Raw genomic sequence first — 24,989 nt, 5'->3', positions numbered from 1 at the left:
TGAGTTGTGTGTTGAGATAGTGAGTTGTGTGTTGAGATGGAGAGTTGTGTGTTGAGATAGTGAGTCGTGTGTTGAGATGGAGAGTTGTGTGTTGAGATGGAGAGTTGAGTGTTGAGATGGAGAGTTGTGTGTTGAGATGGAGAGTTGTGCGTTGAGATAGTGAGTTGTGTGTTGAGACACTCTGAGGTGTGTTGGGTCTGTGAGGACAGGCTTAGGGTCAGGGATAGGGTTAGGGTTAGGGTCAGGGTTAGGGTTAGGGCTAGGGTTAGGGTTAGGGTCAGGGCTAGGGTTAGGGTTGGGGTCAGGGATAGGGTTAGGGTTAGGTGTAAGTTAAAGAGGTCAGAGACCACTGACCTGTGTTACTCAGCCACCTGCACCCCTGCACAGTTGTCTTTACTTTCTGATGCTATGGCTAAGTACTCCGCTCTGCAAATAAAGCAATGTTTCATCAGTCAAAACATGGGGTAGAGGAATTCATTTCACAAATACTGTGACATGATGTTGAGTATAAAACACATTGGCTGACTGAAAGACAGGAAGGAGAGAAAAAAGAGGAATACCACTCAAAAGTTCAGATTTGTAAAAGAGATTTTAAAAGCAGGGACTGAGGCTGAAGAGATTACTGACGCGCTGGCTCTGAGGGCTTCCTCCCCAGCAGCAGCAATCTTCCTGTAGCAGTAAATCATTTCCACCAACAGCCACAGCTGCAGCCCAATGATGGACACGTACATCATCACCTCGGAGACGATGGAAGCAGTGCCTCGCGTGGCTGTGGGCAACAAAGAAATTCAGCGCAGTTCACTAACTCTGTACATTCAAACTGTTAGCTACTTATCACATGTGTAATATGTGAATATCTCCTATACAGTTCATGGCAGTAGACAACAGAAATCTATTAAAACTTTACTGAACATTTCTTAGGTATGCTGTATTCCATTTTGAAGGATTACAGGTTTTTATGATGGCTTTAACTCAGGTTTTGCAACTGTTTTTTAATGTGTAAAACTCTCAATGAAAATCGTAAATGTAAATCTCTGTGATCGCACACATACACACTGTGAGCAGTGAATTAGTCCTCTGCATTTAACCCATCAAACACACCAGTAGTGAACACAAACACCAGAAGCAGGAGCAGTGGGCAGCATTCCTTGCACCTGGGGAGCATTGGGGTTAAGTGCCTTGCTCAAGGGAATGTTGGGCCTAGGAATCAAACCAGCAACCCTCCGGTCACGAGCCTGGTTCCCTAACCTTTAGGCCACAGCTGCCCCCAAAACACAAAGTACTGACCTTTCCTGACTGTAGCATGCACCCAGCAGTGTCAAAGACCATCACAGTAGCAGAAAGCATAAGTTACTCCTATCTAGCTTACACGCATTTCACCTTACTCTGCGGCCCCCAGTTTTCATGTCATCTGTTTAATAACAGATCTAAATAACTCAACTGTAACTATTTTATACAAATGTGTACACACACACACACACACAGATGAATTCAATGCACATTTTAGAAATACGCTGAGTGTTGTAGATATTGGAACCGCTTTTGCAACAAATCCTTTTTATCCAGAATAAAATATGCCCACAATAATACACTAGGAGTAAGTCAGTTATTTGAAATTAACTGCACAACAGGAGTGTGCCACATGGCCCCTAATCCCAGCTTTAATTCTAACCTTAAAACCTGATAAAATCCCAAACTATATCTGAACACTGGCGTCACCCAGTGACGTCACTCAATCTCTGCCTTGATGTTTTCTTTCTGCTGAATAAATTTAGCCCAGTTGTTTAATTTTACATCACCCAAATCAAACAGAAGTAAGCAGAATCGATGTTAACACTATGGCTTCTCACAGACGATAAAATTCACTGTGAAATAACATTTCTGATACATAGCAAAGCCATACACTGACATACTCATTCACACTTACAAAGAATCGTTTGGAATCAGACATTAACACTTCTGTTCTAGCCCATTTTGGTCCAAACCTAGGTTTTTTAGTGTGCACGTTTAAGCAGCAAAATTTTCACAATGTGAAATTCATTGCTCATTTACTTTGGGAGGACAACAACATAACTTCTTTCCACTAGCTACACTGATCTTCATTTTACTGCTTTCTAAGACCCATATCCAGCTTTAAAGAGAGCTGAGGTATCTGAGGGATAATCCATCTTCCCCAATCCAAAGATATTACATAGGCCATACAAATAGTGTGCTACCTAATGCTGTGTAAATATGCTGCAATACAAAAATCACATTTGCACAAATTTTGTAGGAATGTTTCTCATAGTCTATTTTTTCCTGACTTTGAATTTCCTGTGGCACCTCTAACTGACTCTCCCCTTTGAAATAAGATATTTTTCCATTTTCTTAAGAACATTCTTTTGAGCCTTGTGACCTTTTGTAAAACCAAGTTTTTTTGCCTTGAGTTCAAAATAACATCTAAAGGAATGACATACAGCCTTATTGTGATGAGCTTTAAAACAGAAATAGAACCAAAACAAAACAAAACAAAAAACCCACAAACAATAAAAGAGAGACACTGGAAAGAGGAGCATTAACCCCTAACCCCAGGCGTTTAGGGTTAGGGTTAGGGTTAGGGTTGTATTCACTGCTGTGATGAAATGAAGTTAGTGTTTCCCTTAAACTGTGAGTGGGATGTTTCCCTCACCTTTAGCCACCACATTGAGATGAACCAACTTGCTGGCTGTGGTCTGGTATTCGTAGTATTCGTAGGTGAGGGTACGCGTGAAAAGGCAGCGGTAAACACCCGTATCATTGAATGTCACGTTTAGAATGTAGATTGACGCATCCTGCAGGTCCATTGTGTTTTTACTGCCATTCCAGTGCACTCGTTCTTCAAATCGATCATCTTTTATGTCTGGCTCACCATCATAGTGGTAAATCTAATAAAGACAGTTTCAAAAGTCACAATGTAATCACACTCCTGTTTCATGCTGTATGCACACGGCACTTATCTTTCATAGCACATTCTTTGCTCCCTCACAAACTCCATTATTTTTTCCTTTTAGTTCTGTCTGCTTTTGGTGTCAGCTGCTCTTGTCTGTCCCTGAGAGTCAGAGGCATGGCCAGGGACTGCGAGAGGTTTTTCCCCTCCACCTCCAGCATTTCTCTGGGTTATTTTATGCTAGCATCGCACAGATATCCTGATACATTTCTATTACATTCTATTACCATTTACTTCTTTTATCAGATAATAGTAGTTTTGCTTATATGAATCATTCTCATATGACATTTATTTAAATCTTTCTTCTGTGAAAGTGACCACTGAAGGTGGGGTCAGGGTTAGGGTTAGGGTCAGGGTTAGGGTTAGGGTTAGAGTTAGGTTTCCTGTGGCTGAGATTACTGCAAAAGTGTTTTCTGCTTACTTGCTGTGTGAATGCAACTGACTGACATAGGTAATAGTCTGAAGCAATGAAGTGGTATGAAAACACACTGTTTATCTTGCCGAGTGTGAAACACAAGTTAGACTTTGAAACATATTAAGCTATATCAATGTAAACAAATGTAAGCCATTTTAAGTACACTTTTTCCCCCCGTAACAACATGCATCTTTGAAACACTCACGTGGACAAAGTCTGCTTCTCCTTTAGCCATGAAGTACCAGTCCACCGTGGCAGTGGCCTCCACTTCCCCCCTCATCTTACAGGAGATGCAGCCAACTTTAAATCCCTCTCCAGCAACTGCTTCAGTGTCAGAATCCACCTCAGCACATGCACCATCAGCCCTCCAAACTGTCAAAATAAAGACACATACTGGATGCACTACACTCTGTACTATACATTATAAACTCACTTAGAAGCATCTACCTTGTAGATGCAGCTCAGCAGTGTAGAGTTAGCGACCATGGCCCATCTGTTGCCATGCACAGTTTGTCTGGGCCATTCTCTAGCTCTTCTTCAGTAGTCAGTCTCTGACCACAGGACTGCTGTTGGCTAGATATTTTTCACTGGCAGACCACTGTCCACCCAGCACTGACATTGACATGTGTAAAAAAAAAATAAACAAAAAAAAGCAGCACCAGCGTTGTGCCTGACCAAGTTATGACTCCCACTACCATGTTACTAACCAAGTTATGACTCCCACTACCATGTTACTACCAAGTTATGACTCCCACTACCATGTTACTACCAAGTTATGACTCCCACTGCCATGTTACTACCAAGTTATGACTCCCACTGCCATGTTACTACCAAGTTATGACTCCCACTACCATGTTACTACCAAGTTATGACTCCCACTGCCATGTTACTACCAAGTTATGACTCCCACTGCCATGTTACTACCAAGTTATGACTCCCACTACCATGTTACTACCAAGTTATGACTCCCACTACCATGTTACTACCAAGTTATGACTCCCACTGCCATGTTACTACCAAGTTATGACTCCCACTGCCATGTTACTACCAAGTTATGACTCCCACTGCCATGTTACTACCAAGTTATGACTCCCACTGCCATGTTACTACCAAGTTATGACTCCCACTACCATGTTACTACCAAGTTATGACTCCCACTGCCATGTTACTACCAAGTTATGACTCCCACTACCATGTTACTACCGAGTTAGTGTCACGGCTGTGTTGAGAATGGTTTGCCACCCAAGTAATATCCACTTGTACTAGCCACTCGAACAGTCACCACGAGACAGATACCGTAGAGATGTCAAGTGTACAGAGAACAAGAAAATACAAAGGAAGAATTAATGCCCACCCTGTGAGGAGAGCAGTAATGCTCAAAGAGAAAAGGAGAAATTGAGTCAATAATAGCTATTAATACAGGACAAAAAACACTGCCAGAGGAGTGCAGCTGACTTAAACATAGTGTATGGATGTTGATCATTCTATTAACATTGTGTATGGATGTTGATCATTCTATTAACATTGTGTATGGGTGTTGATCATTCTATTAACATTATGTATGGGTGTTGATCATTCTATTAACATTGTGTATGGATGTTGATCATTCTATTAACATTGTGTATGGATGTTGATCATTCTATTAACATTATGTATGGGTGTTGATCATTCTATTAACATAGTGTATGGATGTTGATCATTCTATTAACATTGTGTATGGGTGTTGATAATTCTATTAACATAGTGTATGGATGTTGATCATTCTATTAACATTGTGTATGGGTGTTGATCATTCTATTAACATTGTGTATGGGTGTTGATCATTCTATTAACATTGTGTATGGGTGTTGATCATTCTATTAACATTGTGTATGGGTGTTGATCATTCTATTAACATTGTATATGGGTGTTGATCATTCTATTAACATTGTGTATGGGTGTTGATCATTCTATTAACATTGTGTATGGGTGTTGATCATTCTATTAACATTGTGTATGGGTGTTGATCATTCTATTAACATTGTGTATGGATGTTGATCATTCTATTAACATAGTGTATGGATGTTGATCATTCTATTAACATAGTGTATGGATGTTGATCATTCTATTAACATAGTGTATGGATGTTGATCATTCTATTAACATTGTGTATGGGTGTTGATCATTCTATTAACATTGTGTATGGATGTTGATCATTCTATTAACATAGTGTATGGGTGTTGATCATTCTATTAACATTGTGTATGGGTGTTGATCATTCTATTAACATTGTGTATGGGTGTTGATCATTCTATTAACATTGTGTATGGATGTTGATAATTCTATTAACATTGTGTATGGATGTTGATAAGTCTATTAGCACAATTGTAGAAATGTGCTGTTTCCAGAAACCTAACTGTTAGTTATTTTCACTCTCTTCAATTCTTGCATACCTGGCAGTTAATTCTGTTTGATATTAAAGGCTACGAGCTTATATAAGTTTTAGGATACCACTTTATAAGACATTGTCCCATTCTGTAATCATTATGAGAATGAATTTTATGTAGTCTACACTGCATAACTCATATAGTACAGTTTAGTGACTGCATTGCACACATAATAAGGAGGGGGGAGAGAGAGAGAGGGAGAGAGAGAGGGAGAGAGAGAATGCCATACATCCTCAAACTTGACAAGCAGTAAGTGTGTGCAGTGACACTAATGTGTGTGTGTGTCAGAGTCAGAGGAGGTTGTTTGTCGTCAGAGCTGGGTATATGTTTATATGTGCTGGTTTTCCCTGTGGGTTGTGCTGAATGTATTCACTCACCGTGTAGAGTGCAAAGCACCAAGACCAGGAACAGGCTTTTCGTAAACATATTTGAAGCAAGAGAACTCAGGGATCCAGCCACATTTGCAGTGATGAATCTTCAGAAGAATGAAGGATACTCCCTTCTGGATAATCTCTGTCTGCTCCCCAACAAGTTTTTAGTTTGTCATCAATCTCATCTGTAAATGAGCTGCTTGTCTGAAAGTTCAATCAGTTTCAGAATTTACAGCTGAATCAGTTTGATTTGCTGTTAATGTGCTGATATAAATGATCACCTCAGCTTGCACAGTGAGCTGAGAATTTTCAACATGTGAGATACAGATGATCATAAAGTGCTGAAAAGCAGAAGACTTTCTCAAGGTTTGGCCTGGCGGTTCAGGTCTTTGGATAAACAATTTAGCACTATAATTCTGTCATGTGAGCGCATGCATTAAAATGGCGCTGACAAGCAGCAGCTTGTGCGCGTGGAAAAGGAGGAGAAACAGTGTAAAAGTTAAGAGAGTACAGGTTTGGAGAGATTCTTCAGAGACTCTCCAATCTTCCAAAGACTTTCCTGCTATAAACTAACATGCTCCCTTTCTTTGGCTCTGTATTCAGCGGTTTATCAAACACGTACCTTGCTTAGTTACTGGCACATCAAAATCTGTAACATCAAGGTTATTTTATCCGTATGAAGGCTACTTTTAAAATAAAAAAAATATCTCCAGTTGTGTAACCTGAGACGACCAGTTTCCTGAGGTCTCACAGTAAAGCGCAGTTACTGTCTCACTGTTACTGGTTATTGATATGTAGAACTCTTGCTATTCTGCTGCTTATGTCATCCCCGTTTTTGTAAAGAAATAACAATGAACGTGAATTAATGTGTTCGTGCTGTTTCCTGCAACAACGCCACGGTTTCAACGTCCCACAATTTCAATCTTCATTCTAATTAAAAACGCGCTTTAGACGTTTGTCTGACTACGTGCTGTTTCCTTTTATTTTGCAACGGTATAGTCATGACCCCTACAAGCCTCTATCCTCTATCGTCTATCGTCTAAAATGTGTGTTACTCTTCCTTCACTTATCCCTGATTCAAGATTTTTTTTCCACTCTAAGACGCAAATAAGCAATCATAATCGTTTAATATACAACGTCCCCACGATACCTACAGATGTTTTATTTGCTGTAATCGTATATTTGAAATGATCGTTATTTGGCAGCTCACAGTTCTTGTCCTCGTGCTGCCCTTCGAGAAACTGTCCCCTCTTTTCTCCAGGTCTGTCTGCAAAAATATTCTTCCCTTCGAAAACACACTATCTTGATATTCTTTCTAGTGTTACACCGAATAAACAAATCAATTATCTATCGACTGTGGATTCGTAAAATAAAAGTTGGACGACCATTTTGAGCAGGTCCTTAGGTTGCTGTCGGAGCGGATCTCTAAAGCACACTTTTGTTTTAACAAATAAAATGACCCTATGAAGTGCAGATGCCAGAGGAGTAAATCCGAAATGTGTCTGTTTCCTTACTTGTACCCTTCGAAGAAGGAAACGGAAAGATAAGCCGAAAAGAATGTCGCACTTGTCAATATAGACTACCCCGCACAACCACGCGCAGCGGTATGACTGAAACCAAACTGATGCATTGCGGTAAATTGTTACGGGGAACTGAGGGGAACAGGGACGCGCGCGGTCGTATGCGCAACGTAATGAACCTAAAACATCTTACCTCCGTTCAAGTGCAGAGTCAAAAATCAGGAATCATGTTCTTGTCTAAATCTAGAGGGACGTCATTTCAGACTGATCAAAAACTGACTTCGCACTTGAAGCTTCGATGTTAGAAATATCTATATTTCTATCATTTGCCCGGTAGGCTTGGTACTAAACATGTCAAACGAGTAGGATAATAAACAAAATGGACACACAATAGCCTAAAATACGACCCAGATTTTGTAACGTAACAAAAATGCATTCTCGCATATATTGCGTGTCTGTTTCATCTCGTAAAATCAGTGACTGCAGTCACGTAGGCTATAGTCTACGGCTCTGCTCAGTCCCAATACCACATAAACATGTCCGCAAATCTGCTATCCATCTAGCACCAACATTCATGAAGGTAATGAGCTCAGCACCTCGGACAGCGGCCAAATCAGGGAAGCGGCAGTTTTAAAAGCTTATAGGCAACTGGCCAGATAATTGTCAGAATAAAGGAAACTCTTAAGTAAATGATAAATAGGACCTACAAAGCAGACTGAATGCAAATGCCTGTAAACAGGTATGGTTCCTAAGTGTATTAGTACATAATTACACAGTCATGCTTAGGATGTGAATAAAATGGTTGCCTTTAAGGCATGATTAACAGGGGTCAGCTGTGGTCGAAAGTGCAGACTCTTCCGCCTAGAAATCCGTGGAAAAGCATACAAGTTCCGAATTCTTCGTTTTCTCCAAATATTAGCAAGACATGGTTTCACCTAAAACAGATCAAATAAGTACATAGGCTATATACATGCATATATTCATACATACACACATACCATACATCAGTGGCGACTGGTGAGCTGGAAACAGAAGAGCAACAAACCTCCCCTTTAAATCTACCATTAATTTCAAACTGTTCCCGTTTATCCACCTTGATTAACAATAAAACTAACGATTCGCAAATTAACACCAGTCGCGTAACAGAGTAAATGATTATCAATGATAATCAATGTCAATTTGTGATAGAGTTACTGGTTTTTGCAAAGTGCTCAATTTGATTGTGAATTGCACTCAACGCTGATGCATTAGGCCTATACAGATAAAAGATCCTGCTTTCTAACCTAAAAGTTTATTCTCAGAAACTGAGACCGATTTCAATAAGTTTACTTCCGTTTTTTAAATTTGAATTTCGTAACACAAGAAGGCTACAATGTAAAACACACTGAGTGATTAGGTTTCCAATATGTATTCAGATAACTGCCATGCTTCATAAACAATCTCACGCTGTAGCTTTCGCAACAAGCTTCAGACAATCCAGTGTTTCACGCAAATTTAAACGGCAGAATCTTGCAAATCAGACGAGCGCATTTTACATTAATGTTCCCTGACGTCGGGCAGAAAGCGAAAAGTACAACTACCAACAAATTACAAGAACGTGTGGGTATAACAATTGCTACACAGTTCAGTAAAGAGAAACAATAGTATCACGAAATGACACTGGTAGCCTAATCGTTTACTCTGTTTACGCGATTGGTATTAATTATTCTGCGAATCGTTTGTTTAATTGTTAATCAGGACGGATAAACTGGACCAGGTTGAAATAAGTGATAGAGTTAAAGGGGAGGTTTGTTCCTCCTCTGTTTCCAGCTCAACAGCCCTCACTGCATACATGGGAACGTTACATATCTATTCCTCCGCTCCGTCCTTCCTGCCTCCCCCTCAGCCCCAACAATAGTTGCCTGTACAACTGGATGGACGACGTAGTTCTTACTCCAGTCCAGTTGGGGGCAATAAGCCGCATAAAGTTACACAAGTTCTACGGTTGTGAAGACTCTGGCTCTTAGCGGAAGTTACTCTTTGACGCTGATCTAAGAACAGCCCCACCACACAACTTCAACCATTTGCAGTTAGAGAGGAGAAACGGGAAAACTGATGTCAGTTCAGGGTAAGGGAGAAACTTCGACGGAGACGGTGAGGTAAAGCGCTTGGACTGACAACCTTAAAACGGAACAAACTAGCAAAGTTAGCAGCTGTTCACGCGCGAGACTGACATAGTAACACCATCTTACATCTCCATCGAAGTGCGATAACACGATTATATTACATCTCAGAGCAAACTATAAAGTGAATCTGCTGACCTCGCTTACTGTCATAAAAAACTAAGGAGCGGTCCTAACGTTAGATGATCCTCGACCCTTATCATTAGCTAGCTGGTTAGCACAGCAGCTAGCATAGCTAATCCGTGTTAGATCAGTAGAGTTACCATGAGCTAAAAATGAAGCAGAGGACACAAACGAATCGCTGTATATATAAACGGGGCCACTATAGAAATGAAGTTTGATCGGATTTGCAGTACGAAGTCATATATATTAGGTCACGAAGGGCTAGCTTACGCGTTTACATCTGCAGTTGAGAAAGTTGGCAGCGGTTAAAATGTATTCATCAGCCTCATCAGGTAAGACAGCTGCATCATCTCACTGGCAAGAAACTTGCTTGAAAAAGAAGAAATGTGATTCTCATGATTATATTTAAAATTATAATTATTTATAAAATAATTATAACAGTAAGTAATTATAAAATTACTTTAGCGAGTGGGGGATCTTTTGTTGATTTAGTCTGTTCTTTGGCTGTTTTAACGGTTAATAAATGTAGTCGAAAACAATCATGAAAGTGTGACACAACTTACACAACACAAGTAGCGATACACTGACATCATAAAGGGAAGTGGTTGATAATATGTATCGGTCATTGAAACTATTTTGTCATTAACTGGGCTATTTATGTGGATAGGAGAGGCATTTTAAACATACCGACTTTGAGGTTTCAGGATCTTATCGCTACACGTGAAACAATTAAGAGCAGCGCATTCTTGCATGGATTTATGTGCACAGTGTAGTTAGTGTCTGTCTGTTATGTTTTGAATGTGTCACATAAAAATTCCCAGGGACGATGGACAAAGCTGTGATTGGCCCCTGCAGCTCTGCCGGCCCAGTGGTCGAAGTGTGCTTCCCCAGTGTAAGAGCATCCATTTTGGACAATCTAAACCAGCAGCGTGAGGAAGGACAACTCTGTGATCTGTCCATCCTTGTGCAGGGTCAGGTTTTTAGGGCTCATCGCTGTGTACTGGCTGCATCTTCGCCCTACTTTCATGACCAGGTATGTCCCTGAGCGTGTGTCTGTGTGTATTTGTCAGTGTGTGTTTCAGAGACAGTGTGTGTTTCTTGACTCTGTCTGTTACAGTCTGTGAGTACATGATTGTATGCATGTTTTTGTATCTGGATGTTTCTTTGTTTGTTGTTTCTCCTTGCGTGTTGCTGTGCTTGTTGTCTCTGAGTGTGTGTCGTTGTGTTGTTGTCTCTGAGTGTGTGTCGTTGTGTTGTTGTCTCTGAGTGTGTGTTGCTGTGTTTGTTGTCTCTGAGTGTGTGTCGTTGTGTTTTTGTCTCTGAGTGTGTGTCGTTGTGTTGTTGTCTCTGAGTGTGTGTTGCTGTGTTTGTTGTCTCTGAGTGTGTGTCGTTGTGTTTGTTGTCTCTGAGTGTGTGTCGTTGTGTTGTTGTCTCTGAGTGTGTGTCGTTGTGTTGTTGTCCCTGAGTGTGTGTTGCTGTGTTTGTTGTCCCTGAGTGTGTGTCGTTGTGTTTTTGTCTCTGAGTGTGTGTTGCTGTGTTTGTTGTCTCTGAGTGTGTGTCGTTGTGTTTGTTGTCTCTGAGTGTGTGTCGTTGTGTTGTTGTCTCTGAGTGTGTGTCGTTGTGTTTGTTGTCTCTGAGTGTGTGTCGTTGTGTTGTTGTCTCTGAGTGTGTGTCGTTGTGTTTGTTGTCTCTGAGTGTGTGTCGTTGTGTTGTCTCTGAGTGTGTGTCGTTGTGTTGTTGTCTCTGAGTGTGTGTTGCTGTGTTTGTTGTCTCTGAGTGTGTGTCGTTGTGTTTTTGTCTCTGAGTGTGTGTTGCTGTGTTTGTTGTCTCTGAGTGTGTGTCGTTGTGTTTTTGTCTCTGAGTGTGTGTCGTTGTGTTGTTGTCTCTGAGTGTGTGTTGCTGTGTTTGTTGTCTCTGAGTGTGTGTCTTTGTGTTTGTTGTCTCTGAGTGTGTGTCGTTGTGTTGTTGTCTCTGAGTGTGTGTCGTTGTGTTTGTTGTCCCTGAGTGTGTGTTGCTGTGTTTGTTGTCCCTGAGTGTGTGTCGTTGTGTTTTTGTCTCTGAGTGTGTGTTGCTGTGTTTGTTGTCTCTGAGTGTGTGTCGTTGTGTTTGTTGTCTCTGAGTGTGTGTCGTTGTGTTGTTGTCTCTGAGTGTGTGTCGTTGTGTTTGTTGTCTCTGAGTGTGTGTCGTTGTGTTGTTGTCTCTGAGTGTGTGTCGTTGTGTTTGTTGTCTCTGAGTGTGTGTCGTTGTGTTGTCTCTGAGTGTGTGTCGTTGTGTTGTTGTCTCTGAGTGTGTGTTGCTGTGTTTGTTGTCTCTGAGTGTGTGTCGTTGTGTTTTTGTCTCTGAGTGTGTGTTGCTGTGTTTGTTGTCTCTGAGTGTGTGTCGTTGTGTTTTTGTCTCTGAGTGTGTGTCGTTGTGTTGTTGTCTCTGAGTGTGTGTTGCTGTGTTTGTTGTCTCTGAGTGTGTGTCGTTGTGTTTGTTGTCTCTGAGTGTGTGTCATTGTGTTTTTGTCTCTGAGTGTGTGTCGTTGTGTTGTTGTCTCTGAGTGTGTGTTGCTGTGTTTGTTGTCTCTGAGTGTGTGTCGTTGTGTTTGTTGTCTCTGAGTGTGTGTTGCTGTGTTTGTTGTCTCTGAGTGTGTGTCCTTGTGTTTGTTGTCTCTGAGTGTGTGTCGTTGTGTTTTTGTCTTTGAGTGTGTGTCGTTGTGTTTTTGTCTTTGAGTGTGTGTTTTTTGACTGGTTATCGGCATGGGGTTTTTTTTTGTCTCTTAGTGTCAGTATCTGTTTTCTCTGAGTGTATGTCAGGTTGTGTCTGTTGTCTGAGTGCGTGACCGTTTGTGTGTTTCGTCTTGTAGTGTGTGTCTGTAAGTTTCACTTTGGTATGAAAGTTTGCACAGGTAGAGAATATTTTAGTGTCGTGAGAATTCTGTGTGTATCTCTTTCTAATTTTCTAACAGTTTTCTTTGTTTTATTTATTTATTTATATTTTTAATTGGTTTCCCATCTCATTCTAGTGCCATGTGTTTCTGCTTTTGGAGTAAGAAGCAATCTTCAGCTGTGATAGACATGTGAATGGCTTTTAATGGCTTGTTTTCTGTTCAGGTTGTGCTGAAAAATGTGACGAGTGTAACTCTACCCTCAGTGTTGGAGCCGCTGGCCGTTCAGAGTGTGCTGGACTCTGCATACACTGGTCAGCTCAGGATCATGTGTGATGACATTGTTAATTATGTGACAGTGGCCAGCTTTTTGCAGATGTGGCACATTGTGGATAAATGCACTGAGATTTTGAAGAGGTCCAGGCCTGTGACTGAGGGAAGTCTGACAGAGACACTCATCCCCCAAGACACCTCCTCTAGACAGCAGTCCCCCAGCAGCTCTGACTGCTGCACCCTGCCGCAGGAGGGCGGGGAGGAGGAGAAGAGGCAGGCTGCGTCAGAGCACGGCGCTCTGCCTCCTCTGGCAACGTGGAGGAGACCCCAGCAGTTCAGCAGGTGGAGCAGAAACAGACCTGTGTCCTGTCAAAATGACTACGGCTCTGCAGAGGAGAAAATGCAGCTGCCCGGCACCGACGTCGCCTGGACGTCCAGTTACAGCACACTTTCAGACACAGACACACAACCAAATGACCCAACTGTCAGCAAAGCCAGATCTCACTTCAAACCAGCAGCAGCTAGCACAGAGAGACACGGGCTCAGAGACAGAGGAACTGAGGCTGATGAGGGAGTGGGAGAAGACACTGAGCAGGAAACTAACAAAGACACGGAGAAGTTGAGGCAGACAGGTGAGAGGCAGACAGGTGAGTAGAACATTTCTGTCATGTGATGAAAGAGTGGAGGAAGGAAAAGCTGAACTCCTGTGATATGGGGGGAAAAAACGATTTGGATGTCCTTTACATCAGACATCAGCATATTCACACAGTTAATGGCAGTAACGGTTCCAGCTTGTATGGCACCCTGGGTGAACCTCACCCTCAGCCCCCTCCTGCCAACAACAACAACAAAGCACCATTCTGCACTAACTGTCATTTTTTTATTCAGACCATTTTGCACAAACCAGAAAAAAATGCACCAATATTTCTGTGAAACTATATATTCATAGTATTATGAATGAATTGTGGTTTATTTGGTAACATTTTGTAGTGTAACTGATTTAACTAATTACATTAGTACTGTGCAAAGTTAGAGGTGCGCTTTTTGATAGATTTCCCCACTCCCCCTACCTCAGGTTTCCAGTAGGGAGACCTGAGGCCAACCTACCCCGACACCCTCCCCTTCTCATACTTCTGAGTGGGAGACCTTTCCAAGCAGTAGCCTGCCTAGCTCACAAACTACAATCAGGGCGCCCACCCCAACAGGGTTAACTGACCCACGCAGTGACATGATATCACTGACGTGACATGCAGATGAGTGATAGAAAACCAAATGCCATCATTCCCAGTTTTTTTGTGCGGGGGCCCCGTCCCACCTCCAGCGAGATGCTGCTCTGGGCCGCTGCCCATACCTAAATCCACCACTGGGTAACTGACCTGTTTAAACAAAACTTTTGAAATAGTTATATCAACATTGAGTAGAGATCACTAATAATCTCAGGATCAGAGACACATGTAAAGGAAAGGTTTACCGTCAGCACCTGAGATACTTTCAGTTCTTGTTTGTAAAGATAAATCTCACCCAGTTGTTAAAGCAAAGCATTATTTTCAGAGCCAACAGTCAATGAGTGTGCAGAAAGGATGATGGACTGCACTGTGAGGTAGTTTATTTTAACTCAAGGGTTCACAAAACTGTTAGTGGCACTGACAATCAAAGTCATTGGAACTAGGGATGTCCCGAGAGAAATTTCCTGGAGACAGCTACAGGGCCAAAAAGATTACAGAGAGGGTAATTGAATCAATCGCTTTGGATGACCTGCCCATCGCTGTGGTAGCCAATACAGAGGTGGTTTCAAATTCTGCAAACTGAGGCGAATGTTCCGCGCGAATTGGTTTTCTTTTAAATTTGAATGTTTTTTAGGTCAGCATACTCCGACAACATTAATCCTCAAGGCTACTAACAACAACCAGGGTATCATTTCAAAATTGAAAAACGTAACGCTTTAGCTGTATGTGATGTATGCGAGTTAGCCTAAACTAACGACCACAGAGAGCAATACAGTCGCTTAACGAAGGCTGAGGATTGATAATGATAACATACAAAAACAAGGCTTTCAGAAAAAGTATCAACGAAACTGACAGTTAGACAGGTTAACCTCTTGAATTATTGTAGGAAGATTAAATAAAATCGAAGACTTACGGATATTTTCTGGTATAACTCCCATCTGGGCACACATCTCCCTTAGTCCAGCGTCCATGTTTATTCTCCGAGAACTACCTCCTCAGACCGTTAGCGTGTGTTCACAAATGTTCGCAGTGAACTCAAAGCAAACGAAAAACTGTTTGAAAATGTTCGTGAATGTTTGACTTTCTTTGCTAGTTGAACGCACCTCAGGTTTGCGCCGTCTTTTTTTGGAGCTTTTGGAGCTACGGTACGCCCTACCCTCTCGACACTAGGGTTAGGGTTAGGGTTAATGAGACCAAAACCAGACAAAGTGCAAAAAAGGCGAGGAGTAGAACAGAGAAAGGAGCAGTGATGACCGAAGGGATCCAGAGAAAAGGACCAAGTCTCAGACAGGTGCAGCAGTTACAACAGGTTGTGAGGATGTGGGTTTGAAAGAACCAGATTGGTGACGAGAATGACAGAAATCATTTATGATTTGATTATGTGTCTTTTCTTGTGATCCAGGGTTTCAGAACTGAATTTCCCTGAGCAGTTGCAAAATGATACACTTTACAAGTGTCATTTGAGTTTCTCTTTACTGGCTACTTAATGTATAAGAAATTAGTAACAAACAAGTCCAGTGAGATGTTTTGTCAGGGGTATTTATCTTTTAAACTAGTAAATTGTAGGGGAGTGGACACATGTATGGTGTCACTGGGTTGAGATTTGTTCTAAGAGCAACAGAGAAAAAGAAGAAATGAGAAAGAAAAAAATGGCTAACTCAACACACACAGCTGCAAAAAAACATGATACGTTTTATGATTAAGAAGAGCCTTTTTACTTCTCCATACTAAACTTAAAGGTCAAAGGTAAAGGTAAAAGCCGTGAAGGTAACCTGTTGGTATTTTCGTCAAACTAACTGGTCACATGTTGTTTTTAATACAGTTAAGATGGAATAAATATGAATGTGTTGCACTGCATGTCAATTTAAGTGGTGCGCCTAAATTTTGTGCTGGTGCTAAAATTTTCAGTAAGGAGTACCAGAGCTACCAGTGGGAAAAGATAGTCTGGAGCCCTGCATTGTCCTGTTCTGATATAATGTGTGAACATGTCCTCCTACTGCTGACTTGTTCTCTCAGGTCAGTCGTGAGACTTTTACTCTGAGAGCAGTGATGGACCAAATGACCCTGAAATGCATCCATCTGTTTTCCAATTTTCACAAAACACTGTCTGAAATCAAGGATAAAAGTCAGCAATGTTATGGGCTTGTTTAGGATCTCATATTTCTGGTCCCATAATGTCAGTAACATTTTGAGTATTCAGTGTAACTGATTCTCCTTGTGAAAACTTGAAATGAGCATTCAGCGCTCTTACACTCTTAAACGTTGCTCTCACACAGGTAGAATTTGAATAGACAGATGAAGAGAAATAAATAAACTAGGAACATGACACAGGCAGTGGCACTGTGTGAATGAGTTGTATCTGAGAGCGACAATTTGTGTTTCTCCCAAATAATGAATTCTAGCAGAACTGTTTGTTCAGTTAGAAGCATTTTAGTTTTGTCATATCAATAATATATAGATTCCTTCAAACTCTGAGACATCTGCTTTTTCCCAAACACCTAGAATTGTGGAATAATGACTCTTAGGACCATGGGCAACTTTGGCCTGTAATGTGGTAAACAGACAGTCTGCTTTGATAGCATTATCTTTAAAGCTCCACATATTAAGCTCAGTACATTTCTGCACTGTGTGATGGAGCACAGCATTAAAAGAGGGGTTTACAAGATTCTCTGCTTTTGAGCCAGTAGTTTTTCCTCTTTATCAGCCTTACCTTTAACTGCTAGTCTGTGTTGTTTACTCAGTTCTTCAAATGTGACTATCATGGAGTTGACTGATTTAATATGAGAGACACAGAGCTGTTAATTCTGATGTATTATAAGTGTTTTATCAGTGCTTTTGTTTCCAGGAGAGTGTGAGCCAGGCTGGTCAGAAGAAAGAATTCAGGATGAACAGAGAGAAACTTATGAAAAGAATGAATTAAAAAATGAATCATCTTCTACTCAGTGTGACCTCTCTGACCCTCACAGAGAGCTGCGCAGTCCTGCTGGCCATTTTCCACAGTCATCTGCTCGCTTATCATGGCCTTGGTCTCAGCATGATAACAGGCTTCAGGAAGGAGAGGAAGACTGTGGAGCAGATGAGGAGGGTGAGGTGGAGGAGGGAGAAATGGATTTTGGCCGATTCACAGACACAGCCTTTGATGGAGAGACATATGATGAAATTGAAGACGGAACTGGCCAGGTCTCCCAGAGGCCTTTGCTACCTGTATCTCCAGATGCCACTGAATTTGTGCTTGAGCAGAGTTGGCCCCAATTCAGCAGGACAGCCCCTCCCTCATTGCCTCTAAACCCAACCCAGTCTTCTCCTCCCTCCTCCTCTCCTCCTATCCCCTCATCATCTTCCCCCCTTGCTCTGGCAGGAGCGCCTTACACAGGCAAGGTGCATTTCTGTCACTGTGGGAAAGCCTACACCCAGAAGAGCATGCGTGACCGACATGTCAAAATGCAACATCTCAACCTGCGTCCCTTCACCTGTCCAGTGTGCACCAAAAGCTTCAAGATGAAACACCATCTGACAAAGCACCTGAAAACACACGGAGGCCTGCGGCCCTATGAATGCAGGCTGTGCGGTAAGAAAGTCATCTGGAGGGACAGTTTTCTCAGGCACCAGGCCCGTTGTGAGCGTCTGGTCGCCAGCGGAACGGCTGTTGGCTACAATACCAGTGACGGCAGAGACTTAACAACCAGCAGCACAGCTGGAACTTACAGCACCCAGGAGTGCACAGACTTCCTTCCCCAGGCTGGACTGGTGAAAGTGGAACAGAGTGATTCCCTTGATGATGAGGCTAGTGCGGGTGGCTTATTTGCAGCTGTGACTGGGAGCGAGCAGGAGCTGGCTGTTCCGGAGCAGATACTTAAGCAGGAGAAGGTAGAGAGGGGCAGCTGACAGACCTGTGCTGAGAAACAGGGGAGCTCCATTTCAGCTCTTCCGTTTTTTCATTTTTTCCCCCCAGAAAGGAGATCAAATTAGCCACCATGAGGAAAACATGAGGGGGATCTTGAATAAAATATCCTTTATGAATATTAGTGTATGACTGCTACAACCCTACACACATGAAGCCTGTCCATTTTGATGAACTGTGTGTTGGCATTAATATTACTCACTGGTGATGTTTGCACACTTGTGCTTCTGTGGTGATTTTAGTTATATGTGATTAGAGTGTATATGTGCTGTTTAATTGAACCCTTAGAAGGAGTGGGTGGTCACTGAAATGTATTTTTACTGTTTTTTCTGCACTATATTGTGATGCACTATGAATAAATTGTTTTTGTTTATCTTTTAGTGTTTGAAGTACACAAATAAATGCAAATCATAAATATACAGACATAATTCCGCAACACTGAAGGTGTGATCAGTACTTCAGGGTTGTTCCCAAGCTTGATATAAAATGCCTGTATTTCAGTTTTTTGTGTTAGGAAGAAGAATTCTGGGGTTTACTTTGTTCAAAGCCGAGGTGTTTTTTTTTTCCCCCCAAATTTCCCTGCTTCATGATGTTCATGATGTAAGGCTACCTTATGTTAGCGTATGCTACTCTGTTTATTTCAGTGCTGTCACAGATGACCTTCAGAGGTAGTAGACCAGTTCTGGGTGGTTCTATGCCCTGTATCTCTCAGAGCTGCGGAGAGGCAAGGATAACAGTTGACTCCAGCCTGAAGAAAGCCTGAGTTCCAACAGGTTTCACCTACATCGTTAACATTCCTGATGACCAATATGTGTACACTCACCATCCACTTTATCTGAAACCCCTCTCAGACCTACACTCACTGACTTCTACATAAGGTACACCTGCCTTATAGGTACACCACATAAATGTGCGGTCACAGACTGTAGTGCAGCTGTTGCCATGAACAGTTTATCAGTGCAATTAATTACTTTACACCAATTGTCAGTGGTCAGTGTCTGGGCTGCCATTGACCGTGTATTGAGTAGCAGACCATTCTCAACATAGCAGTGACACTGGCATGGTAGTGACATGGCAGTAACAGTGCATCAGACACAGCAGCGTTACTGGGATTTTTACAAACCAGAGTGGCACTGCTGGGTTGAAAGTGTTCTGCCACCCACAAATGGTCCTGTCATCAGAAATTGGCCATGTAAGAAGGGCTGACATGAATTCTGCAGGGCAACAGATAGGCCATGGTCTCTAAGTGTGCATTACTAAGGAGTACCTATAATGTGGTGTTGAATGTATGTGAGTGTATATTACCTGCTTTAATGCAGTATCATATCATTGTTTTTAAAATTCATTCTAGTGTCTTGACACAAGTTTTTTGAATGATTAGATAAGGAGTCCTAAGACACCCGTATATTTATTATTGTTAACAACTCTACTATGTGTTGGTGCATGAGTTGGTATAACGTCTGTCTGCCTTGTACTGTATAATTTTGATCTCTGACCTCCTCACAATGTTCTCTGACATTGCATTTATAGATGCACTAATGTCTCTGGCTTAAAGTATTTAACATAGTCACAATTTCAGCCTACCATTGTCTTGGTTCTTCCAAAAATCTCCCCCCAATTCCAGTACTTTCTATGACTTGTCAAAATCAGATTCGGACTTACTTGAAGTAGACTGTCTAACTGATCTAATTGTCAGTCAGTTACTTTCCAGTTGTATCCCTAAAAGAAAAATGGGGGAAATAGTTATGTAAATTATTCTACCAAATAATAGCACTGAATGGGTAAAGATTCTCCATATCTTTATTAATGTCTAGTACAGCTGTCCTCTCTAAATCGAACTAAGTCCTCTCAAGTGGATTAATCAGTCATAGTGTTCTTGGCCAACTAATATTCTGTTAGCTGATCCATTGCATTTATTTATTTCTGCATTTACTTATTTATTTTTAGAAGTGAATTATAGTTCAACCTGTAGTTAGTTCTGTAAATGGAAGTTTGGACCAAGGAACTCATAAGACTCTGTTTACATTTAATCATCATTCTGTTTCGCTGAACGTTATGTTCACGTGCCTGAATCATATAATATACTGGGAACCGGTTGAAGAGCAAGGTGGATGCAACATTTTTTTTTTTTTTTTTTTGAAAACAGGATAACAAAATACGAAGTACAACAATGCATCACAATGAAAACAAAACAAACAAACTAACAAACAGAAAAAAACAATGACAACAAGAAGAAGATCAACAACAAATAAAGTCAAAAAAGAAAGAGCAAAGGGAAACAAAACGAGAAAAAAAAGTAATAATAATAAAAATAATAGTTAAATAAATGAATGAAATAAATACATCTTTCTTTGTATATATGCATTTATGTATAAAGGTTGAACAACAAAACATAACAAGACTGACAAGACCAGACAAGCCGGGTTGGTGGGACAAACTGCACGCTGTGTTAGGTTTGTTGAAGCATATAAGAGGAGAAAATAAATAAAAGTTGTGGGGGGAGGGGAGGGGAGGGGGGAACCAGGTGTCTTCATAGGATTTAATGTTGTTTTTCTGAAATGCTGCAAGTTTTTCTAGATTTGAATGGTCTATTAGTAGGTTGAGCCAGTGAGCTATGGATATCTTGGTTCTGTCTTTCCAGTTCAGTAATATGGTCTTTTTGGCAAAGGGTAGCGATATTAATATGAATGATTTGAGATGTTTCGGTGTGTGTAGTGTAGAGACATCGCCAAGTAAAGCTATGATGAGGCATAAGGGGATGCTGAGGCTAAGGATCTCAGATAGCTTGACCTCATGACCTCCGACCAGAAGTTTTGGATGTGTGTGCAGAGCCAGATGGCATGAAAGTAATCATCTGTTGAGGTTGGACAGTGTGAACATATATTACTTTGGCTAAAGCCCATGCGGTAAAGTTTGTGAGTGGTAATGTGGGTTCTTTGAAGGACTTTATACTGTATAAGTTGGGTTTTAGAATTACACGTCATAGAGAATGTGTTATTGCATATGCTTCGCCAGTTAATATCTGTTGGTAGGCTATTTATGTCTGTGGTCCATTTGTCTATAGGGATTGATATTGTGCTGTCTTCAGATGTCAGAAGTTTGTATATTTGGCATAGCTTTTTTTGAGGTTTGAGTGATTGTAACTTTGAATAGAGGGGAGGGCTGTGACCTAGTGTTGATGGGGTTTTTTTTATGACTTCTTTTAACTGGATATACTGGAATTAGCAGTGGTCTGGTATGTTGTATTTTTTTTGGATGTGGTCGAAGGTCATGAGCAAGCCATCATTGAGTAACTGTCCCAGGCTGGTTACTCCTCTCTCATTTCAGGTTGAGAAGAAAAAGGGTTTGTTATTGATTAAAAACATGGGATTATGCCATAATGGAGTATGGATAGATGGTGAGAGACTGTAATGGAGAATTTCATTTGACTTCCACCAAGCGGTTAGAGTGGTGCTGATAGTGTTGTTTTTGTAACAGGTGTGAGTTTTTATGGATTTATCTATAAATGGGAGGTTTTTGATGCTCAATTCTTTAGCTAAAGTATTTTCGATGTCTAGCCAAGGCGGATTGGTGTTATTTGTCCAGTGGTGCATGTACAGTAATTGGTGTGAGAGGAAATAGTAAAAGAAATTTGGGGCCCCAAGTCCTCCATTGTTTGGGCTTTTGGAGGGTAGATAGTTTAATTCGTGGTTTTTGGTTTTTCCAGTAGAATCTAGTGACTGCGTTATTGAGAGAGGAGAACCAGCCCAGGGGTGGGGTAACAGGGGTCATGGCAAAGAGGTAGTTTATTTTTGGGAGGATGTTCATTTTAACAGTTGAAATTCGGCCAATTAGAGATAGTGGCAATTTATTCCATCTTTCCAGGTTGTCTTTTATTTCTTGTAGTGGGGGGGGTGAAGTTCAGTTTGCATAATTCGTTTAGATTTGGAGAGATGTGGATTCCAAGGTATGGAATAGATTTTGCTGATGTATATTAAGGTTTCAAGTTTTATTGTCATTTACTAGATAACAATGTAGACATCATTATCAGCAATGAAATTCTTGAGCTCGGGGCCAGCTCAACTTGCGAAGTGTAAACAGTTAAATAACAATAAGAACAATAAGGTAGGTAGTATAGGGGTACTATAAGGGGGGGATATATATATATATATATATATATATACATGAGCATAAATAGAATGTACAGTGTTGAGAATATAAATATAAGAGACATGGAGTAGGTGATAAAGTGTGTAGTGAGATAAAGTGTGTAGTGGGCGAACAGTCCTGAGTGGGACAGTCTTAAAGTGCATGTTGCATGTGTAACAGCAACAGTAGTGCAGCAGCATAGGCAGTTGTGATGTACACAGTAATGGTAATGGCTTGGGTAGAGAACAGTGCAATATGAGTCATTAGTGCAATGTGAGTAGAGTTATCAGACTGTTATCAGACTAGGGGTCTGACTAGGGGTCTGAGGGTCCAGGCAGTGTCTGCAACTGTAGTGTCAGTGGTTCAGAAGTCTGACTGCTTGAGGGAAGAAGCTGTCTCTGAACCTGCTGGTACGGGTCCGGATGCTCCTGTACCGTTTGCCGGATGGCAGGAGCGTGAACAGTCTGAGGCTGGGATGACTGGGGTCAGCGAGGATCCGCTGTGCCTTCCTCCTGCAGCGCTGGCTGTAGAGGTCCTGGATGGCTGGCAGCTCAGTCCTGGTGATGCGCTGCGCTGATCTGACCACCCTTTGCAGAGCTTTGCGGTCGTGAGCAGTGCAGCTGTCATACCAGGCCGTGATGCTGCCAGTCAGGATACTCTCGATGGTGCACCTGTAGAAGTTGGTGAGTATCCTGGGGTCCATCCCGAACCTTCTCAGCCGTCGAAGGAAGAAGAGCCGTTGTCTTGCTGCTTTCACGACCACTCCTGTGTGGTGTGACCAGCTTAGATCCTCACTGATGTTAACCCCCAGGAATCTGAAGTTGCTGACCCTCTCCACTGCTGTACCCCCGATGTGGATGGAGGTGTGTCCCTCTCCCTGTAGTCTCCTGTAGTCCACAATCAGCTCCTTGGTCTTACTGACATTGAGCAGGAGGTTGTTGTCCTGACACCACGATGTCAGGGCTCTCACCTCAGCTCTGTACGCGGACTCAAGTTCAAGTTCAAGTTTATTTAGAGCCCAATATCACTGTTTACAGTCTCAAAGGGCTTTACAGGCCACAACAGTCAAATCAAAATATGACGGCACCCCCTGACTTAATCCTCATGGCGGGCAAGAAAAAACTCCAAACCCAAGAGGGAAATGGGAAAAATCTTGAGGAGGACCACAGAGAGAGGAGCCCCCTCCTTAGTCAGACAGGTGTGCAATAGGTGCTGACCACGTGGGCAGTTACAGCTGAAAGTAAATTGGGGCATGAACAAAGGGGATGGTGATGTAGACAGGAGGCTGACGGGGGATGGAAGATGATAACACCAGGATGGATCGGTCCAGAGGGTGGGAGGAGTCAGGATCACTGGTGTCTCAGGAGTAGCATGTGTGGCTCGACAGACAGAGAGAGAGAGAGAGAGGGGAGAGAGAGAGAGAGAGAGAGAGCGAGAGAGAGAGGCACATTGTTAGATGTTCATTTCCACATAATGGTTAAGGTAAATATACATCGTGTGCCGAGTGCAGGCAGGGACTCCAGCAAGACTAACTAGTACAACATAGCTAAAAGGGAGAGCTAGAAGGTAATATGGACATGATGGCACTCTGGGACACAAGGCGGCCACCCACTCCACAGTCAACAAACCTGAGTGAACATGTTAAAGTGGGGGGGCGACAGCATCCAAACATCCCAGTTCACCAAACAATCTATGCCCGAGAACCCTCCAGATCTGCTCCTTTGCCTAGTAAAGAGCTATTAGCAAAAGGCTTGGCTAAACAGATAAGTTTTCAGCCTTGACTTAAACATAGAGACTGTGTCTGAGTCTCGAACATTAATTGGGAGGCTATTCCATAACTGTGGGGCTCTGTAAGAGAAGGCTCTGCCCCCTGCTGTAGCCATCATAACTCGAGGTACCAACAAATAGCCTGCACCTTTTGATCTAAGTTGGCGTGGTGGATCATAAAAGACCAGGAGTTCGCGCAGGTACTGTGGCGCAAGACCATTTAATGCTCCATATGTTAATAGTAAGATTTTATAATCAATACGAGATTTGACTGGGAGCCAGTGCAGTGTGGATAAGATAGGGGTGATGTGATCATATTTTTTGGTTCTAGTAAGAACTCTGGCCGCTGCATTCTGAACTAACTGTAGCTTATTTATACACCTAATAGAGCATCCAGACAGTAAGACATTACAGTAGTCTAATCTAGAGGTAATGAAAGCATGAACCAATTTTTCAGCATCTTGAAATGACAATGCATTTCTTATCTTGTTAATATTTCTAAGATGAAAGAAGGCTATCCTGGTAATATTATCTACATGAGCTTCAAATGAAAGACTGGGGTCAATAATTACACCAAGATCTTTTACTGCCGCACCTGATGAAAGAGAAAGGCCATCCAGGGTAACTATGTGGTCGGAAAGCTTACTCCTAGCTGCATGTGATCCTAGTACAAGTACTTCTGTTTTTTCAGTGTTGAGTGAGAGGAAATTCGTAAGCATCCAGTGCCTAATATCCTTTAGACATTCCTCAATTTTGTTAAGTTGGTGTCTCTCGTCTGGCTTCGCTGAGACATACAACTGTGTGTCATCAGCATAGCATCCATCCATTCCATCCATTTTCTCC

The 24,989-nt window shown here is 41.8% G+C and overlaps 2 protein-coding genes across 2 annotated transcripts; one reads left to right on the top strand and one right to left on the bottom strand.

The window, feature by feature from the left end:
• Nucleotides 1-359: 359 nt before the first annotated feature.
• scn1bb (sodium channel, voltage-gated, type I, beta b) lies at nt 360-3,903 on the bottom strand. Its single transcript, XM_030789228.1, has 5 exons — nt 3,864-3,903; nt 3,586-3,752; nt 2,669-2,903; nt 628-769; nt 360-426 (listed from the first exon to the last, which is right to left on the bottom strand). Exons 1-5 carry the CDS (start codon nt 3,901-3,903, stop codon nt 360-362), a joined length of 651 nt encoding a protein of 216 aa, XP_030645088.1.
• A 6,381-nt stretch (nt 3,904-10,284) lies between these two features.
• zbtb22a (zinc finger and BTB domain containing 22a) lies at nt 10,285-18,434 on the top strand. Its single transcript, XM_030788985.1, has 4 exons — nt 10,285-10,314; nt 10,804-11,015; nt 13,078-13,771; nt 17,196-18,434. Exons 1-4 carry the CDS (start codon nt 10,293-10,295, stop codon nt 18,233-18,235), a joined length of 1,968 nt encoding a protein of 655 aa, XP_030644845.1. The 5' UTR covers nt 10,285-10,292; the 3' UTR covers nt 18,236-18,434.
• Nucleotides 18,435-24,989: the final 6,555 nt, after the last annotated feature.

This window comes from Chanos chanos, chromosome 12 (assembly GCF_902362185.1).
Source record: "Chanos chanos chromosome 12, fChaCha1.1, whole genome shotgun sequence".
NCBI lineage: Eukaryota > Metazoa > Chordata > Actinopteri > Gonorynchiformes > Chanidae > Chanos > Chanos chanos.
The sequence above is the reverse complement of the archived record's forward strand: the minus strand, read 5'-3'. Positions and strand labels throughout refer to the sequence as shown.